The sequence below is a fragment of the Dasypus novemcinctus genome, chromosome 4 (genome assembly GCF_030445035.2).
Source record: "Dasypus novemcinctus isolate mDasNov1 chromosome 4, mDasNov1.1.hap2, whole genome shotgun sequence".
NCBI classification, from domain to species: Eukaryota; Metazoa; Chordata; class Mammalia; order Cingulata; family Dasypodidae; genus Dasypus; species Dasypus novemcinctus.
Window position 1 is genome coordinate 60,322,718 of NC_080676.1, and position 18,070 is coordinate 60,340,787.

At 40.9% G+C, this 18,070-nt stretch overlaps 1 protein-coding gene across 7 annotated transcripts in view; it reads left to right on the forward strand.

Annotated features, from left to right (window-relative positions):
• MAP3K13 (mitogen-activated protein kinase kinase kinase 13) overlaps window positions 1-18,070 on the forward strand; it is a 205,527-nt gene that overhangs the window by 166,490 nt on the left and 20,967 nt on the right. For 4 of the 7 annotated variants that reach the window (XM_004473731.4, XM_058295490.1, XM_004473732.5 and 1 more), the window contains 3 exons: window positions 7,517-7,675; window positions 11,080-11,238; window positions 11,819-11,927. In XM_004473731.4, coding sequence (XP_004473788.1) covers window positions 7,517-7,675; window positions 11,080-11,238; window positions 11,819-11,927 — 427 coding nt within the window. The remainder of the gene's footprint in view (window positions 1-7,516; window positions 7,676-11,079; window positions 11,239-11,818; window positions 11,928-18,070) is intronic. The other 3 variants (XM_023583201.3, XM_058295491.2, XM_058295492.2) reach the window with 1 other exon arrangement.

Here is an 18,070-nt window from a genome sequence, read left to right on the forward strand (position 1 = left end):
TGTACAAGTGTGAAACAACATTCTTTATTATCTGAAGTATTCACCTTCCATCATTTTGGATAATTAATGCCAAACTTTCCCACCTGAGGTATTGATCTGTTGTTTTCCTACCTTACTCAAAACTGAGTTTCAGAAAAGTATACAATAAAACAGATAAAATAAATAAGGAACAGAGGAAAAAAAGAAAGTACAGTGTTAGAACTAAAGTTTGTTCACACTGCATGCTATAAGATTCTGTACAGTTATTAGATAGAGGTGGCCTACAAATTTGGCTTGAACTTCCTAGAGTCTAAGCAAAGGAGGAAATAAGCAGTTAAAAGGTTCACTGTCCATAAGAAAAATAAAAACTGAGTATTTAAGAGAAGGAGAAATGTTTCTAGTACTTCCTCTTTTCACAAAATGATTCCTTGGCTCCCAATAACTACTTGAAGAGGAGTGTTTTGTTGGTTCCCTAAATTACTTAAAGAAAAGAAAGGGATTGATAAAATGGTTTATTTCAGTATAACTCCTATTTTTAAATAGTATTTTTATTTATCATCACATTCTGGTTTTGAGAAACAGAAGGATTAATCTCTTTTTTATTTTATTTCATTTTAATTTTTTTTACACTTTTTAAAATTAAAGTTAATAGATCACAAAGAACATTACATTAAAAAACATTTTAAAAAGCATAAAAAACAAAAGAGGTTCCCATATGCCCTGCTCCCAACCCCCCAGATTAATCTCTTTTTAAAAACACAGTTGCTTAGTGACTTCTTAGTTTACAATATTCTTAAATATTCACTCTCATATCTGTTTTGATCCTGACAAAAACTGTGTGGGCTAGATGCATCGCATATCATTATTCTTATTTTAGACAAGAGAAACTAGTGCTCAGTGCCTAAAGTCATAGAATTAGAACTTGAACCAAAAACTTTTAGACCAAAGACCACTGTCATGTGAAGGTAAAGGTTTCACAATGAATCCTGCCTCTTCTCCATGGAAGATACAAATCAGTCCTTGGCAATAAATTTTAAAGCAACTCTCACTTATGAGCGTAATTCTCAGCATAGTTTATTACAGTGCTCAGCTCACTGAACAATGTTCTCTTTGCCTTGCTTGCAAATAAACTTTATTATTTCATTCCTTCTCTTCACATTCTTAAAACAACTGCTCCTTTTGCCATCCATTACACACACAAACTACATGAGCTATTTGCTGAAGGTGTCTCTAAAAGGTATTCTTTTTAATTAACCTGTTCTTCTTGAGAATTAATTTTAGAGGGAGTCAGGAAATCTTGGAATATATAAAACCACATGCCACTCTCTTTAGTTCCTGTCATCTAATGAGTAGAGTAGTAAGGGGATGACCTTCCTGGTCATCCTCTATTTTCCTCTATTTTCAAAACCAGTCTCCAACCCGCAGCGGCCTTGATCTCTTTGGGCTTCAAGCTAACTTTGAGAGACAGAGATCAATCTGGCTTGCTATAATGAGGGACCCCAACTTTGTCTCAGGAGAGTTCACAAAAGTTTGAACATTATATCTTCTTTAGTATCCTCCCAAGTCCATTCCCTCTTGTCATTTACGTATGTTCCATAATGAGCAGCACAAAAGAGGTAGAAGAGAAGCTTCTAGTATTTCTCTTTCTGGGGATATATTACCTTTTCTGACTTTCATGGTGTAGCTGTTTGACAGGTTATGGTTATGAATTCCAAAAATAGATATTGGATTGTGTTTGTAAACCGATCTGAACCTGGGCATGATTAAGTTATGATTAGGGCTTTGATTGGGCCACATCATTAGGACGTTGAGTCCCTACCCCTTGGTGGGTGGGGACTCACAAATAAAAGGCGTGGCAGAGGACAGAGTTGAGGGCTTTTAATGTTGGAGTTTTGTGGGGGTTTTTTCCTTTTATTTTTTTTAAGTAATGATTTTTATTTTACTTTTTTAAATGTAGAAAAGTAAGTAATGACTCTCTTTTTTTTTGCCATTTTGTTTATATATATATATTTTTTGGTCTTTACTTTTTTTAATGTTACATTAAAAAAATATGAGGTCCCCATATACCCCCCACCCCCCAATGTTGGAGTTTTTTTTTGTTTTTTTTTTTAAAGATTTATTTTTATTTATTTAATTCCCCTCCCCTCCCCCGGTTGTCTGTTTTCTGTGTCTTTTTGCTGCGTCTTGTTTCTTTGTCCGCTTCTGTTGTCGTCAGCGGCACGGGAAGTGTGTGTGGCGCCGTTCCTCGGCAGGCTGCTCCCTCCTTCGCGTTGGGCGGCTCTCCTTAGGGGTGCACTCCTTGCGCGTGGGGCTCCCCTACGCTGGGGACACCCCTGTGTGGCACGGCACTCCTTGCGCGCATCAGCGCTGCGCATGGGCCAGCTCCACACGGGTCAAGGAGGCCCGGGGCTTGAACCGCGGACCTCCCATGTGGTAGATGGACGCCCTAACCACTGGGCCAAAGTCCGTTTCCAATGTTGGAATTTTGATGTTGGAGTTTGATGCTGAAGCCTTAAGCTGGAGCCCCAGGAAGTAAACTCCAGAGGAAAGAGAAGCCAGCACCAGGAAGAAGCAAGCCCTGGAAAGAAAGAAACCGTGAACCCAGAGAGAAGCAAGACCCTGGAAGGGAGGAACCCAGAAAGTCTGAACTCTCACAGCCATCGGCAGCCATTTTGCTCCAACACATGAAAATAGACTTTGGTGAGGGAAGTAACTTATGCTTTAGCTTTATGGCCTGGTATCTGTAAGCTCCTACCCCAAATAAATACCCTTTATAAAAACCAACCAATTTCCCGTATTTTGCATCAGCTCCCCTTTGGCTGACTAATACACACGGTATAGGATATCATCAATTCTATAATTATTTCAGATATTGCATGTTATTTTAAGCCTTTATGGTTTCATCAAGTCTAATACCATTAAATCAAAACTCCTAAATTATGTAATATTTACAAATCAGGAACAAAACCTGGGAAGGATGTGGATGAACATATTCCAAAGGAGTTGTAAACACTGAGTTGTTGGGTAAATAGAGAGCCATTTAGCACTGGGAGGTGGGAGGGGAGAGTGCAGATGTGACGTCCATGGTTCAAATAGGAAGGAGGGGCTTAGGTTTAGAAGTTTTCTGTTTTCTAGCCTCTTCTGTTCTAATACTATTTATTAATCCTTCTTTTAACAATAGGTCCCTATACCATTTAAAAACCTCTGAAACTGTAACCCATTAACATTCTAAGTTGTGAACAGATTATTTCAAATGAATTCAGTGTGTGAAGACGTTAATACTTTGAACTTGACTGGCACCAGATTGTGATCCTCTTTTAGATTAGCAAAAACAATTTGTCCCAGATCACATTTCACATACATACTGTAAAGAGTCAAACATTACTTGTGTGGAGCCTACTTAAGCTTAGATTTATTCCTGCTTTTACCTGTCAACGTTAGTGGAATCCTAGCACACTTATTAGCCTTTTAATGTCATGATCTCCTTGTGTCACAGTCCCTTTCTCATTAGGTTGGTTATCATTAAACGGCATTTTAAAAGAAAAAAGCATTTTAAAATTAAAATTAAAAAGCATTTTAAAATTTCTTAGTGGTTTGGTGCTGAGACTGGCAGTGACAGAAACCAATATTTATCAAGCACAGGTGTGTCACGTATCTTACCCCATTCAAACTAAAACCCTATGACACAGTTATTATGAGTCCACAATCCCAAATTCAAAACTCTTGGAGCCAGAGTTCTTCTACTTTCAGAGGAGTCTGGAGCAACATCCTGTAACCAATCACATTAATATATCTGTAGTGAAACCCATGATAGTCATATGAAGTGAGAAATAAAATGAGTTTACCTTATACATATGAAAAAAAGATTTACAAACTGTTTTCAGATCTTTTTGCATTTATGCATTGTGCATAAGATACTGTGACCTGAAAAAAGTAGCTTAGAAGATTTAAGTAACTTGGCACGGGCCACCTGCAGGCATAAAAAGGTCCATTCCGGCTCCCTCCACCCTGATCAGGATGGCAGAGCAGCTTTGAACAACCAGCAAGAACTAGCAAAAGCTCCAGAAAAGAGTAAAGGCCTGCAATAACAGGGTGAGTGAAAAAGGCTGCTTAAAAGCAGTAGGCCATTGTGGCACCCTGGCTAGCCCTGTCCCCAACCCTCCCAAGCTCGGCATTACCAGCCCATGCTCCCAGTACAGATACCTAGTCCCAATTCCAGAGAGAGCAGAGAAACTCTGGTGCACATATTGGGAGCATGTGTATGTGGTCCAATCTCTCTGGTGGTGGCCTGAGGGACTCACCATCCCAGAACTTGCCTGTGTGTAGAAGGCAGCACACAGAGCTCTCCTATATAATGCTGTGGGAGAGCCCTCAAGTCGTGCCACCTGGGGCAAGGGATTGCTGGTTGTGGGACATACAGTACATTACTGGGACCTGTGAGGAAACTGTTTCCTAGGGAAAAAGGGACATTAGGAACCCTGTAAACGGGAATTCCCAGGACCACGTGCATACTCAAGACAAGAGGCATGCACAGAAAGGATCAGGAAGGCCCCTATGCTTTGGCCTGGTACTGTTCTCCAAACTCATTGTATGGATAAGCCCTGAGAGCATTTGCACAGGTCAGTCTGCAAAGACTGGGAAAGGTACTTTCTTTTTTGCTTGCTTCTGTTTTTCCCATTACCTTCTAGCATTCAAGGAAAGCTCTGTCATAGCTGGATACAAATCAGATGCCAGATGCCTCAGAGTCTGACTTCTAGCAATAACACATTAAAATATAGGGAAGCGGACCTGGCTTAATGGATAGAGCATCTGCCTACCCTGTGGGAGGTCCGCGGTTCAAACCCAGGACCTTCTTGACCTGTGTAGAGCTGGCCCACGTGCAGAGCTGATGCGCGCAAGGAGTGCCATGCCACACAGGGGTGTCCCCCGCATAGGGGAGCCCCACACTCAAGGAGTGCGCCCCATAAGGAGAGCCGCCCAGCACAAAAGAAAGTCTGGCCTGCCCAGGAGTGGCACCGCACACACGGAGGGCTGATGCAGCAAGATGACACAACAAAAAGAGACACAGATTCCCGTGCCTCTGACAAGAATGGAAGCAGACACGGAGGAACATGCAGTGAATGGACACAGAGGGCAGACACCTGGGGCAGGGAAGGGAAGAGAAATATAAATAAATACATCCATCAATCTATCTTTAAAAATATATATATCAAAATGCTGAGATTTTCACAAAAGATTACAAAATATACAAAGAAACAGAAAGATGGTCCATAAAAAAGATCATATTAAAGCATTAGAAATCATCAATGAGGAGGACCAGACATAGGAATACCAGACAAAGACCATGAAAAAAATGCAAGTGTTCTAAAATTGGTTGTGGTAATGAAAGCACAACTCCGTGATTATGCTAAAAGCCATTGATTGTAGACTTTGGATGGGTTGTATAGCATGTGAATATATCTCAATAAAACTGGTTTTAAAAGACATTGAATATATCAATATATTAAGGAAGTTAAATATTTGAAGGTCTTTAGTTTTAAAAAAGTCCTAAATCAAAGAGCTAAAGGAAAACATAAATAAAGAACTAAAGGAAATCAGGAAAATGACAGATAAACACAAAGAGAATATCAATAGGGAGACGGGAATTAGGAAAAGGAGCCAAATAGAGCTAAAGACGATGATAACAGAAATTAAAAATTCCCTAGAGTGGTTCAACAGTAGATTGGAGCTGGCAGAATAAAGAATCAGAGAATTTGAAGATTAAGACAATTTAACTCATTCTGTCTGAGAAGCAGAAAGAAGAAAGAATGAAGAGAAGTGAACAGAGCCTGAGAAACTTGCGGGACACCATTAAGCACACCAATATATGCAGGGTGGGAGTCCCGGAAGGAGAAGAAAGAAAGAGAGGCAGAGAGAATATTCAAGAAATAATGGCTGAAAACTTTCCAAATTTAATAAAGTACATGAATATACACATCTAAGATGCTCCATGTCTTCAAACAAGATAAAGCCAATAGACCCAGGCCACAGCATATTATAATCAAACTCTTTAGCCAAAGAGAACTCTGAAAGCTGCAAGAGAGAAGCAATGTGTTATGTACAAGGGAGACTCGATAAGATTAAGGGCCAATTTCTCATTGGAAACCCCATGGAGGCAGGAAGGCATACCTAAAGTGCTGAAAGCAAAAAAACACCAACCAGGAATTCTATATTTAGCAAATATGTCTTTGAAAAATGAGAGAGAGATTAAGACATTCCCAGAGAAATAAAATCTGAGGTAGTTCATCACCACAGACTGGCGCCACAAGAGATGTTAAAGAAAGTTCTGGGTAAGCGGATGTGGCTCAAGCAATTGAGCTCCTGCCTACCACATGGGAAGTCCCAGGTTCAGTTCCCAGTGCCTCTTGGAGAAGACAAGCAAGACAGCGAGCTGGAGCAATGGGCAGATGCAGCAAGCCGATGCAACAAGGAGACACAAAGAGGAAAGACAATGAGAGATACAACAAAGCAGGGAGCAGAGGTGCCTCAAGTGATTGAGTGCCTCTCTCTCACATGGAAGGTCCCAGGTTTGGTAGCCGGTGCCTCTTAAAGAGAGGACTAGCAGACACAGAGAGCACGCAGTGAGCACAAACAATAGGCGTGTGGGTGGGGGGGAATAAATAAATCTTTAAAAAAAAAAAAAAAGTTGATGTTGAAGCTTGATGCTGAAGCCTTAAGCTGGAGACCCAAGAAGAGAGGAACCCTAAGCCTGGAAAGAAACAAGCCCTGGGAAGAGAGGAACCCAGGAAGCCCGAACCCTCGCAGACGTCGGCAGCCATCTTGCTCTAACACGTGAAAACAGACTTTGGTGGGGGAAGTAACTTATGCATCATGACCTGGTATCTGTAAGCTCCTACCCCACATAAATACCCTTTATAAAACAAATTAGTTTTTGCATCAGCACCCCTTTGACTGACTAATACAAGGACATTACTGGGACATATGAAAAAATTAGAATATAGACTGTAAGCTTTATATCTATGTTAAATTTCTTGAACTGATCACTGCACTTAAGGTGGTTACATAAATGAATATTCTTGTTTTTAGGAAATGTACCTGGGAGTATTAAGTGTTCAAAAAACATGATATATACAACCTACATTCAGTGTTCAGAAAATGGATTGATAAATAGATGGACTGACAGATGGATAGATAAATATGGCAAATGTGGCAAAATATTAAAATTAGTGAATCTGGGTCTCTGGGGGCAGGTAAGGTATGTTGGAGTTCTCTGTAGAGGATTTGTCTTATTTTTGTAACTGTCCTGTAAGTTTGAAAGTACTTCAAAATAAATAGTTTTTAAAAAGTCTGTTATGCTGTGCTGCCTCACAGGTGTGAATGATGCTGTTTATAATATGAAGCTTATGCCCAGGTGACATTGGAGATTGCAAGCTGAATTCTAAAGGGTTAGGAAGCAGCAAACAAAATCTTTAGTTGCCATTTAGAGTTGTGGTTTTCATTAGTACTAATAACCTGTATGTTTTCTTTCTTTTTAAAGTGTTCTAGTGACTCATACAGATGCAGTAAAAATTTCAGATTTTGGTACATCTAAGGAACTCAGCGATAAAAGTACCAAGATGTCTTTTGCTGGCACAGTGGCTTGGATGGCACCAGAAGTGATAAGGAATGAACCTGTCTCTGAAAAAGTAGATATATGGTGAGTGGCATTATCTCTGTCAACTAGAAAACCTTTTTCCCTTTCTACTCTGGTACTTTTCTCCTTCAACACTTCTACTTTCCTAGAATTTTCTCCTGTGGTACTGTCCAATATATGCTAAGAAGAATTGGAAAAATAAATATCCATTTAGGGAAGCAGATGTAGCTCAAGTGATTGAGCTCCTGTCTACCACATGAGAGGTCTGTGGTTCAGTTCCCAGTGCCTCCTAAAGAAGACAGAGAGCTGGCACGATGGGCAGGCACAGCAAGCTGACGCAACAAGATGGCGCAACAAGAGATAAAACATAATAAGAGATGGGAAGCGCACTTGGCCCAGTGGTTAGGGCGTCCATCTACCACATGGGAGATCTGCGGTTCAAACCCCGGGCCTCCTTGACCCATGTGGAGCTGGCCCATGTGCAGTGCTGATGTGCGCAAGGAGTGCCCTGCTACGCAGGGTGTCCCCTGCGTAGGGGAGTCCCACATGCAAGGAGTGTGCCCGTAAGGAGAGCCGCCCAGCACGAAAGAAAGTGCAGCCTGCCCAGGAATGGCGCCACACACATGGTGAGCTGACGCAGCAAGATGACACAACAAAAAGAAACACAGATTCCTGTGCCGCTGACAACAACAGAAGCAGACAAAGAACTGCAGAGAACAGACAACTGGGGTGGGGGGGGAGAAAAATAAATAAAATAAATCTTAGAAAGAAAAAAAAACATAATAAGAGACACAACAAAGCAGAGAGCAGAGGTTTCCAGTGCCTCCTGAAGAAGATGAGCAAGACAGCAAGCTGACAACAACAGGCAGGTGTGGCAAGATGACGCATCAAGAGACACAAGAAGAAAAAGCATGAGAGACACAACAAAAGCAGGGAACGGAGGTAGTTTAAATGATTAGTACCTACCTCCCCACATTGGAGGTCCCAGGTTCACTTCCCAATGCCTTCTGAAGAAACAAAAGAAGATGAACACACATGGCAAGTGTAAACAATGAGGGGATGGGGAGAAATAAATCCTAAAAAAAAATTCTTTCAATAAACCATTAGCTTACAAGGCCCTCAGAGAGCTGAACTTTCTGGAAAACTGGAAGTTTACTTCAAATGACTGTTTAATAAAATCATCTACTTTCGTAGAGTCATCTTTCTGAAATGTATTACATAATTTTTACTCTCTTGAGTAAAATTCTCCATGGCTCAGCTCATCATTATACATATTAGCAAGGCACTTTAGTACGATACAGTTATGTGCTCTAGACTTATTTGAGGTGTGTAGGGCTGTTTGCCCTCTTATTAAAAAGCCCCTAAAGGCTATGCACTTTTTTTTAGGTGTTTTCTTTTTTTTTCCTAAATCATTATTAACTTTTCCTCTGAGGTTATGATTCTTTGATGTTAACCATATAGTTCCCTGTACTTGTTTTTCTTCTACCCTTAAAAATGGCTACTAGTAACTTTTAGGCTTAAAACCAAAATAACAGCATATATTAAAATTGTATGTAACACCAGAGTAAATAGTATGAAGTAGAAATGCTGGACCATTTGTAATTTGGGTAATTATTACCAAAGTATCTTCCTTAGGAGTTATGCCAATTTACATTCCCAACAAAAATGTGTACAAATGTTTTCTCAGTCGCACCAACAGTTAACGTTTGGATTTTTGCTAATTAGATAGGTAAAAAATATTATCCTAGGTGCAGTTTTAATTTGCATTCCTCTTAGTATATTAATATGTGAGGTTGGGAAGTGGACTTGGCCCAAGGGATAGGATATCCGCCTAACCACATGGGAGGTCCGCAGTTCAAACCCCGGGCCTCCGTGACCCATGTGCAGCTGGCCCATGCACAGTGCTGATGCGCGCAAGGAGTGCCCTGCCATGCAGGGGTGTCCCTGTGTAGGGGAGCCCCACACACAAGGAGTGCGCCCCATAAGGAGAGCTGCCTAGTGCAAAAGAAAGTGCAGCCTGTCCAAGAATGGCGCTGCACACACAGAGAGCTGACACAACAAGATGACGCAACAAAAAGAAACACAGATTCCTGGTGCCGCTGATAAGGATAGAAGCGGTCACAGAAGAACACTCAGCGAATGGACACAGAGAGCAGACAACTGTGGAGGGGGGGAAAGGGGAGAGAGGAAAAAAAGCGAGGTTGTGCATCTTTTCATATACTTAAGAACTACTTGTAATTTCATGTCTGTGAACTGTTCATACCCTTGGCTCATTTTTCTGGCCTTTATTCTTATCGATTTATAGGAGTAGTTTATGTAATTAGGGAGATTAGCCTTTTGAGTATATGAATGGCAAAAATTGTTCACATTTTCTTATTTTTCCTTATGGTGATGGTGTTTTTTTTTTCCCATGCTGAAGAAATTTTGTTTTATTTAATGCCATTTCATTTATCAGTCTTTCCTTTCATAGCTTCTAGATTTCATAGTTTCCATATAAAAAGTATTTTTAAAACTTGTTCCCATATTTTCTTCTAGGATTTTTTTTTTTAAGATTTATTTTTTATTTATTTCTCTCCCTTTCCCCACTCCCCCCCTCCCCCCCAGCTGTCTGCTCTCTGTGTTCAGTCACTGTGTGTTCTTCTGTGACTGCTTCTATCCTTAGCAGCAGCACCAGGAATCTGTGTTTCTTTTTGTTGCCTCATCTTGCTGTGTCAGCTCCCCCCCTGCACCATGCCATTCTTGGGCAGGCTGCTCTTTCTTTCGCGCTGGGTGGCTCTCCTTATGGGGCGCACTCCTTGAGCATGGTGCTCCCCCACGCGGGGGATACCCCTGCATGGCACAGCACTCCTTGTGCGCATCAGCACTGTGCATGGGCCAGTTCCACACGGGTCAAGAAGGCCCGGGGTTTGAACCACGACCTCCTATGTGGTAGGCGGACGCCGTATCCATTGGGCCAAATCCACTTCCCTCTTCTAGGATTTTTATGGTTTCATTTTCTACATTTAAATATTTGATTCATTTGGAATTTATCTTAATGTAAGGTGGGTACCTGCTCAGTTTACATTTTCCCAGATAGCTATCCAGTTGTCCCAATGGCATTAATTGACTTACCAATTTTTTCCCATTGGGCTGAGATGTCATCACTTCTACCATATACTCAATTCCCATGTCTACTTGTTCTATTTCTGGATAGCAATCCCATTCCATTAGTCTGGCTGGCTGTTCACTCACAGGCTTCATTATTCAGGCCTTATATGTCTTAAAATCTGGTAGTGCCATTACCCCTCACTGATTTTCTTTTTTCAGAGGTTTCCTGGCTGTTTCTGTTTGTCTTATAGCAATATTAGACATTTTTGATATGGGAATATCTCTTAACTTGATTAAAATTTTAAAAACTAAAATACAATTCAGTCTACAAATCAGTCTTTCTGAAATGTCTTCTGCGTGTGTTGCTGGTCCTATTGTAGGTCTTTTGGAGTGGTGCTTTGGGAGCTTCTGACGGGAGAGATCCCTTATAAAGATGTGGACTCTTCAGCCATTATTTGGGGTGTTGGAAGCAATAGCCTGCACCTCCCTGTTCCTTCCACTTGCCCTGATGGATTCAAAATCCTTATGAAACAGACATGGTAAGAAATGTGTTTCCCCCAGTAGTCCTTCTTACCATCTGCCTCAAAACCATATATAAAAGTTCTCTAAAATAGCAGGCAATATCTCTAATGTGTAAATTGAGCAAATCACCTGGTACTGGAAAGACTGGAAGCTTCTGAGTTTGAGAATTTTGGATTCAAATCCTAGCCCTGTACCTTTCTATCTGTATAATTTGGGACATACCAACTTTCTCACCTGTGAAATGGGATAACAACTACTCAGAGTTGTGTTATGATAAGCAATTAAAATTTAGAAACAAAGTATTTGGTATGATCTCTCAAAACAGTAGGTTTTAATAAATGATAGATAATATTTTACCAGTTCTAAGAGACTATTATCAAACAGGTAACTGATCCTAGAGACTTCTATTTCCTCATTTTGAAATATCTGTCCCATAACTGCATTTTCCTTTTGCTCTTCGGTACTTGAAAATTATCTGAGATATAACCATGCATGGAAAATACATGGAATCAAAAATGTTTTTCATAAAGTAGTATAAAATCCTCATCCCCATGTATATAACTTCTGAAATACATAATCTGCCTTTTTGACTTTCAGGCAGAGTAAACCTCGAAACCGACCTTCTTTTCGGCAGACACTCATGCATTTAGATATTGCTTCTGCAGATGTACTTGCCACCCCACAAGAAACTTACTTCAAGTCTCAGGTAAGTTAGGAAATTTTATACTAGGTGATACTGAGCTTACAGGGAACTCTCAATGGGAAAGAGTAACTGTTAATTATGTAGTTCTATTCATTGTAAAACAATAATTATGATACTTCACACATGTGGCATTTTAGAGTTTATTAAGAACTTAATATATGTTATTATCTCATTTGTAAAGATCATGTACCAGAATGGTATCCTCATTGATGGATTTGGTGAAATTGTTAAAAAGAAAAGAAGGAAAAAGGATATAAAAACCATGATGTACATACATTTGTATTAGATTTTGCTGATCTTCCTAAGAGTATTGTTTTCCTTGAAGTAGAAAAGCTGAAATACAGAGAAGGGAGTTAAATAACAGAGAAATCCCATGATAGAATTAGACCCAGAGAGAATCTTTTCTCTAACTTTAAGAGTGTCACCTAGTAATACAAATTAAAATATAATCCCACGTGTCTATTAGCCTTTACTGCATTACAAACCATCCCAAAATATATTGGCTTACAACAGTAAGCATTTACTGAGCTCATGATTCTGTGATTGGTAATTTGGGCAAGGTGGTTTTTCTGCTAGTTTTGACTGGTTAGTCAGTTGGCAGGTCAGGTGGTAGGGTAGCTGGTCCCATATGGCTTTACTCCCAAGTCTGTTATCTGGCTATTAGCTAGAGTACTTTGGTTCTCTCCTCTATATGGCCTCTAATCCTCAAGCAGGCTAGCTAGGACTCATTCACACATGGTGTTCTCAGAGTTTTAATTGTAGCAAAGAGAGCAAGCCCCAATGCACAAGTGATTTTAAACTTCTCTTAAAATCATGCTGTTAATATCTCATTGGCCAAAGCAAGTCACGGTCCACACAAATTCTAGGATTGATGAGAGGATCTGCAACATCACATTATAAGGGATTAGGTGCTGTTGGGAAAGACTCTGTAGCTACTGAATAAAAATGCTACAAAATATCCTAAGAGTTGGTAGTGTAATCACACCAGTATGGATGGTGAGTGATGGTAAATGAGTATGCCCAAGGTCCTTGTTATAACTAGACCCAGGCAATATCAAAAGGAATAAAACAGGCTTTTGAAATAAATGTAGTAATTCTGATTATAGCTTATGTTTATAGAATTTAACTATAATATTACTGAATTTCTAATTTCTCATATAGTTTTATCTCACTTAATGTTATTGTATTTCTAAAATGAATTTTTGTATAGTGAATTCCATCTCCCCATTGGCTTGCAGAATAATTTCAAAGATTCATTATACAAAAGACAATTTCTTACCAATTCATATCTCAACATGCTCCTCATAGCCCCTCCTACCCAATGGGTGATGAGTTTACCTACAAAGAAAATGTCTATTGAAAAGAGTCCTGGGATGGGTATCACCTCTGGGAATTAAACAATTCCTCCAGTATGCTTCACTGCCTGCCCTAGTAGAGGTTCATCTTACTTGCTTTCCTGGTGTCTGATAAACAGAGACGCTCTGACTATCAGACACTGGGAAATATCTTAATAAAGACACTTTTTTTTTCTTGCCATTTCTAAGGAATGGTAAATTAGGATTCTTGCCTTGTTGCCCAAAGGGCCAACGTATTCTCTTGAATAAGATTCACAAACTTAGCTTTCCCCATGTCTGCATCTTTAATTAGTCAGGTTTGACCCTTTAGTTTTTCAGTGTTTCTGAGAAATTATTATGTAACTGAAGTGTTTGCTTCTAGAGAAAATAAGATGTAGGAGGTTGACTTCATCATGACATTTCCTATGTTCTTTGATATTCATTAAGATAAATTCCCTTAGAACTATTAAAACAATTGCCTGTCTACCCAAGTGCATGTAAGTAAGGGACACTGGATAAGAAATCTTGCAAGTATTGTTGCTTTAGTATTTAGAAAAAGACTTAGGCCCTTTTGTGAAATTAAAAAGAATAACAATGAGTACTCTCTAGGAAATCTTTCAAACTCCATTATGGATTTGCATCCTTTATAATAAAACAATACATTCCACAATCTTGAATGTAGCAATTTTTGCTCAAGGTACTAAATCGCAAGCCATTGGGACAGTATAACTGTGTATATTTGGAGAACTCAAATTCTAAATATATTTTACTTGAGTGTTCCCAGAATGTCACTTCTGAAGCCAGTACAAGATTTTCTGAGAACTTACAATTGCAAAGCACTGTTTAGGGCAATACACACCCACAACCAGTATCCTCACTTATAAAACCTCACTTTTTATTATCAATATAATCATAATATCAGTGTAAAATCGAACTCAGAAAATGTTCCTTTGGAGCGAGAATAGAGAAGGGGAAGGCAGGAGAGGGGAGGGGAAGGGAAGGGAAAACAGCTTTGTATATTTGGCATCTCTCTACACAACCCCACCCCAGATGGCTCCCTTGTCTGCTTGCTCGTTGTTTTTTCTGGTTGTTTGCTGGTTGTTTGCGCTCGTTGTCTGCTTCTTGTTGTTGGGTTCTTTTTTTCCCTCATTGTCTGTTTGTTTATTCTTTAGGAGGCACTGGGAACCAAAACTGGGACCTCCCATGTGGGAGGCAGGTGCTGAACTGCTTGAGCCACATCGGCTCCCTGGCATCTTTTAATCTTCATTAATTCTTCCACATTTTCCTCCCAACATAAAATTTGATTTCTCCTTAAATAGCCCAAACCTGTTATCCTTGGTAGTTCTTGGAATTTTTTAGTTATTTACAAGCTGATTTGTCTCTGGGTTCGAAATTAAGACTATCTCTGGCTAATGATAAAAAGTATTTATGAACTAGCTAGTGTGGTACTAAGAAAAGCAACAGGCCTTGAGGATAAACCCCTGTTCTGTCATTTGATCAAATAGTATTGATCACATAGATCTTGGGTAAAATCACTACATTTTCTAAACCTCAGCTTACTCATTTAAACAATGAAGATGATCATATCTTCCCATCTTTACAAAGTTTCTGTGAGCTTCAAATGAGATGATAAAATTGACATTATAAACTATAAAGAACTTTTCAATTGTAAGATGTGGTTATTTACCTCCCTCAAAACTACAGAAGTCTCCTTTTGGGTTGCTACTTTCTGGGTTCCTTTTCTGGGGAACTCCTGGATAAGATTGTAGCCAGGGAACTCCTATTAATTGAATCTTGACTCTTTCCTCCTCCGGTGAGGAAGAATTGGTTGCTTAGCACATAGGTGGTTTTACTTTTTCTATAGCAGTCTTGTACCTGAGGCCTCACCTACTCCTGCTGGCTCACAAGATCCTCAAAGGGTCAGCGATCAATCAGTGGCTGTTAGCCCCTTCCCCAAAACTGTCAGTCAGGAGTGCTGCCAAGAACCCAGCTGTCTCCTTCCTGAGAGAAAATGCTTCACTGGTTTCTCATCAGCACCACATGTACAAAGATGCAGCATATATGGAACAGATGAACAAAGCAACCAATCTCAGTACAGTATTATATTCTGCCAAAGCTATTACTTCATTCCTAGACACTAAGCCATTTCTCCTCGTATTCAATTACTTTGATATGTATCTTCAGAAAACATTTTAGCTCCATCCCAGATCCCAGCTGCTAGGTGGAGCATGTGCCCTGCTTTTAAGCCCTGCCACTATCTTTTGTCTTTACACCATTCTAGCTTCCTCTTGTGTTTTTGAGAGTGCCACTTGTGGCCATCCAGAAAGTCAGGCATTGTAAGGTGAGAAGACGTATCAGCTCCTTGTGGGAGCTTAATAGCTCCTGGAGTATCCAAGAGCACTAAGCGCCTGCTTAGGAAGGGGCTGGACACTCATACCGTAGGAGGCAGTAAAGAGGATTCATGTGCCAATTAAGAGTTGGACTTGATGACTTTTAAGGCTTTTCTGACTCAGAGTCTGTGATTTCTCACCAACATCTTTTCTTTTTTTTTCCCTCCCTGCCTCCCCGCCCCCCCCCCCCCCAATTGTCTGCTCTCTGTGTCCATTTGCTGTGTGTTCTTCTGTGTCTGCACCGGGAATCTGTCTCTTTTTGTTGCATCATCTTGCTGCGTTAGCTCTCCATGTGTGTGGTGCCATTCCTGGGCAGCTGCACCTTTTTTGTGCTGGGCGGTTGTCCTTATGGGATGCACTCCTTGCACGTGGGGCTCCCCTATGTGGGGGACACCCCTGCATGGCAGGGCGTTCCTTGCGCGCATCAGCACTGCGCATGGGCCAGCTCATCACACGGGTCAGGAGGCCCAGGGTTTGAACCCTGGGCCTCCCATGTGGTAAGTGGATGCTCTATCCATTGAGCCAAATCCGCTTCCCACCAACATCTTTTCTATTCCTCAAGTTAAGCTAGAATTGGCTGAACTTCGTTTCTTTTTTTTTTTTTTAATTTATTTATTTATTTTATTGACTTTGTAATAATATTACATTAAAAATATATATGTGAGGTCCCATTCAACTCCACCCCCCCACCCCACCTCTCCCCCCCCCAGCAACACTCATTCCCATCATCATGACACATCCATTGGATTTGGTAAGTACATCTTTGGGCACCTCTGCACCTCATAGTCAATGGTCTACATCATGGCCCATACTCTCCTCCATTCCATCCAGTGGGCCCTGTGAGGATTTACAATGTCCGGTGATTGCCTCTGAAGCACCATCCAGGGCAGCTCCATGTCCCAAAGACGCCTCCACCTCTCATCTCTTCCTGCCTTTCCCCATACCCATCAGCCACCATGTCCACTTTTCCCAATCCAATGCCACCTCTTCTATGTGGACATTGGATTGGTTGTGTCCATTGCACCTCTATGTCAAGAGGAGGCTCAGATTCCACATGGATGCTGGATGCAATCCTCCCACTTTCAGTTATAATCACTCTAGGCTCCATGGTGTGGTGGTTGTCCTTCTTCAACTCCATCTTAGCTGAGTGTGGTATGAACTTCATTTCTTGAGTCTCATAGAAGGTAGAAGCAGGGTTTGGGTTCAAGAGTCTCACTCCACTGATCAAATAACTGGAAGACTGGAGAAGTCAAAAACCTTTTATTTATTTATTAAAGATTTATTTTATTTATTTCTTCCAACCCCTTGTTGTTTTTCACTTGCTACGTCTGTTCGTCTTCCTTGTTCCTTTAGGAGGCACCAGGAACCAAACCTGGGACCTCTGATGTGGGAGGGAGGTGCCTAATTGCTAGAGCCACCTCCGCTCTCTGCTGTGTTGTGTCTCTTACTATGTTTTTCCTCCCCATGTCTCTTATCGCATCATCTTGTTGCATCAGCTCACTGCGCCCGCTTGTCAAGTCAGCTTGCTGTCTTCTTTAGAGGCATGGGGAACCTCTGCTCCCTGCTTTGTTGTATCTCTCATTATGTCTTTTCTTCTTGTGTCCCTTGTTCTGTCAGCTTGCTGCACTTGAGTCACGCCAGCTCGCTGTCATCTTTAGGAGGCACTAGGATCCGAGCCACATCCACTTCCCCAAAAAACCTTTTAAATGTTACTGACTTTGCCAGGATTTACTTAGGACCTAAAGGGGACCACATTAATGCTAATAACCCAAATACCACTGGAATTTTCCCTTTCACAGACTGCAGTACTGTGTAGAGCCCTCTCCTTCCCCATACCGTGCTCCCTTCCCACACATATTCATATCTCTGGGACTCTCCAGTGAGGAGTGGATATCTCAAATAGCCTCATGCTAATATATGCTCTGCGTTCTACTGACCCTGGCTACACCCTGCAGTCTTCTACCTGACTTCTGCTGGGTGTGGCTTTACTGGTTAGCCATCGCTATTTCTGCGAAAAGACTGGTCCCCAGCTGGTACCTGTTGGATGCTGCCACATCCTTACAGCACTGCTGTCATGCTTTCTCTATCTGCAACAGAAGCTCTCAAGAGTCCCAAGCTGCAAATTGTTTTGTTTACACAATTAACTCTCCCTTACCCTGCCAAATTATACTTTGTTAAAGTACCAGAGCAGTGCTGGTTTTAACACGATGTTTTACAGGTATTTTAGTGGAACAATGCAAAATAGCTCCACTCCAATGACTTGGGCTTTGTTATAGATGGAGCCCATGAAAGACTCCTCCTTCGCTCACGATGTGTTCTCTCTGGAAAGGTTCTTCAGTCTCTCTGGAAATTAGCTACAGGACTGCCCACCTTCCAGTTCTTCAGATATGCCCAGGCATGTCTGAATTGCAGATTATGCTCA